General features: G+C 37.5%; 1 protein-coding gene across 1 annotated transcript; it reads right to left on the minus strand.

The window, feature by feature from the left end:
• Positions 1-1032: 1032 nt before the first annotated feature.
• Positions 1033-1970, minus strand: LOC131690882 (uncharacterized). The gene has a single exon (XM_058976954.1). The coding sequence runs from the start codon at positions 1949-1951 to the stop codon at positions 1172-1174; it is 780 nt and encodes a 259-aa protein (XP_058832937.1). The 5' UTR covers positions 1952-1970; the 3' UTR covers positions 1033-1171.
• Positions 1971-2272: the final 302 nt, after the last annotated feature.

The following is a 2272-nucleotide window of genomic DNA, read 5'->3' on the forward strand; positions in this document are numbered from 1 at the left end:
TGTAAACATACAAAGATTGAATCAAAACTTTGATTGAAAATTACGTTAAAATCAATGCACTCAATTGGAGCGTCAAAGAGCATACAATTTTACACTTTCATTCGTGTAATATTACATGTCATTCATTTTACAGCAATATGCGTGTAAAAATATATAGAAGTGCATTGGTTTTAAGTTTGAATAAACTGTAATTTTCAATCCACGTGTAGAATTTTAATAAAATTCGTTGAAGAAAGCACGACAAGTCGTGTGTATTTTTGGTGGAACTTAATTTTACATTTTTATTCATGCTCCAAATATGTGCATGAAAATAAACTTAAAATTACAAAATATTTTTTTCTGTGTGTGATGTCTCGAATCTACACGTTAGACGCTCAGCTCCGACGTGTTGGGCTTGCGAATAATGATATCTGCCCTTGAGGCGACGGTTAGCACGATATCGAACATATAATCTGGGCATGCGCCGAGTATTTACTGGCAAACCTTCCTAAAAACAAATATACAGATTTAACTGCACCTTTTATTTTCTTGTCATTCTCAGAAGTGCCCTTTTCCACCTGTACCGTACACCAACGATGGTTTGGTGCGATTTCAATGTGACACGAAATATTTTTGTAGAAAGAATCAACAACCACGGGACCACAGCACAAACATCTCTCACGCAACTCAGTGAATTGTAAACAATAACACTAAATGACCTCCTAAACTTGACAAAAATTATATTATCCCTTTTTTGTTTATGTATAAGATAGCTGTAGAAATTCTTTAATTTCATTATAAAAAATATCAAAGTGCAATCCCCTAGTTTTGAGAAATTTAGAATGTAAAACAAAAAAAACGGCATCTTTAAGCTAACGCTAACGCTAACGTGCTGTATCTAATAACCAAATTGAAAAATGGTTATATGTTATTACCCCTGTATATCAAGCCTAATTGCTTCTGGTGCCTGGTGAAAAATAAATTTATAAATTATTTTATGATATGAACATAATCATGAAAACAACAAATTAATCTAAACTACCTGTAGTTAAGATTAATTGTTGGTTGCACTTTGATATTTTTATAATGAAACTAAAGAACTTTTGCAGCTATCTTATACAGCATGCAGATCACTCGGAACCATGGAACAAAATGTACCATTATATACAAAACTTGATCAAATTAATTTATTTCAACATGTTCCTGTAACACATTCCACTGTCTCTGGTTTGAAAAAAGTTCCCGCTGGACACTCGAGATGCTGTGAGTTTAAATTTCCATCGCAGGAATAATAGAACCGGCAATTATTGCTGTCTGGAAATAGGCCGGGAGAATCGCAAATGTATGAATCGTCATCTTCAGGAAGCGACGGAACCGTTTGTCTGTCCACACAGCGTCCTCCGCTAAACACTTGGTTCGCATTACACCGGAAAAGCTCTGGATAATACACACGGATGCCATTACTAACGCCAGCGACGCAGAGATAGTATATATTGTTGTTCCCTGGCCATGCATTCATTTCTCCAGCTTGCGTACAATTCCATTGCAAGGTAGCACAAATAGAATCATTCCGTGGTAAAGAGCAGTCTCCAGTAGCAGGAGAGAAGGCCGTGTTGTCGCAGCCCATATTGATAGCTACCAAGTTCTGTCCGTTTTGATAACACATGTGGTATATCTGGCAATCGAAAGGATCCGGAAACACCCCTACCGTGTTGCACACAAAATTACCATCTTGGCCAGCCGGGTTGCAAGGTCCCACGCGCTGGGAACAGCCACCGTCGTGAACATTGCAGAAATATCCTTCATCGGCATCACAATCGTCAAACGGCATTGGGCGCCAACCGTTATTCACAAACACGCATTGGGCTGGAGTTTTACAATCAAAACAAATGATTCCTTCTTCAGTGCAAGTGCCGGTTTGAAACTTGGTCACGGATAGAATGCGATTCCCACTCACAGTTGTAAGCACCATCTAGGGAAGACATGAAGATACGATGGTTAGACTAATAACATCAAATAAAAGTCATGCTCAAGGTCAGTGTGTTTATAAACAATTGCATGGCGTTCATTTTATTTTGAGGAATATTAAAGGCTTGAACCACTCAAATCGTAATACATAGAACAGGAGCGGAATTGGGAGGAAAATAGAATTACTTACTAGTATAACTCTGTACACAAGAAAAACCCAACCATATCCTGGGATAAGTTGGATTAGAAACCTTAATTTTCATCCAACCATTCAAACTACATTCTAAAGGGTATTTCCATTGGGTAGGATGAAAATGAAAATATG

The sequence above is a fragment of the Topomyia yanbarensis genome, chromosome 3 (genome assembly GCF_030247195.1).
Source record: "Topomyia yanbarensis strain Yona2022 chromosome 3, ASM3024719v1, whole genome shotgun sequence".
NCBI lineage: Eukaryota > Metazoa > Arthropoda > Insecta > Diptera > Culicidae > Topomyia > Topomyia yanbarensis.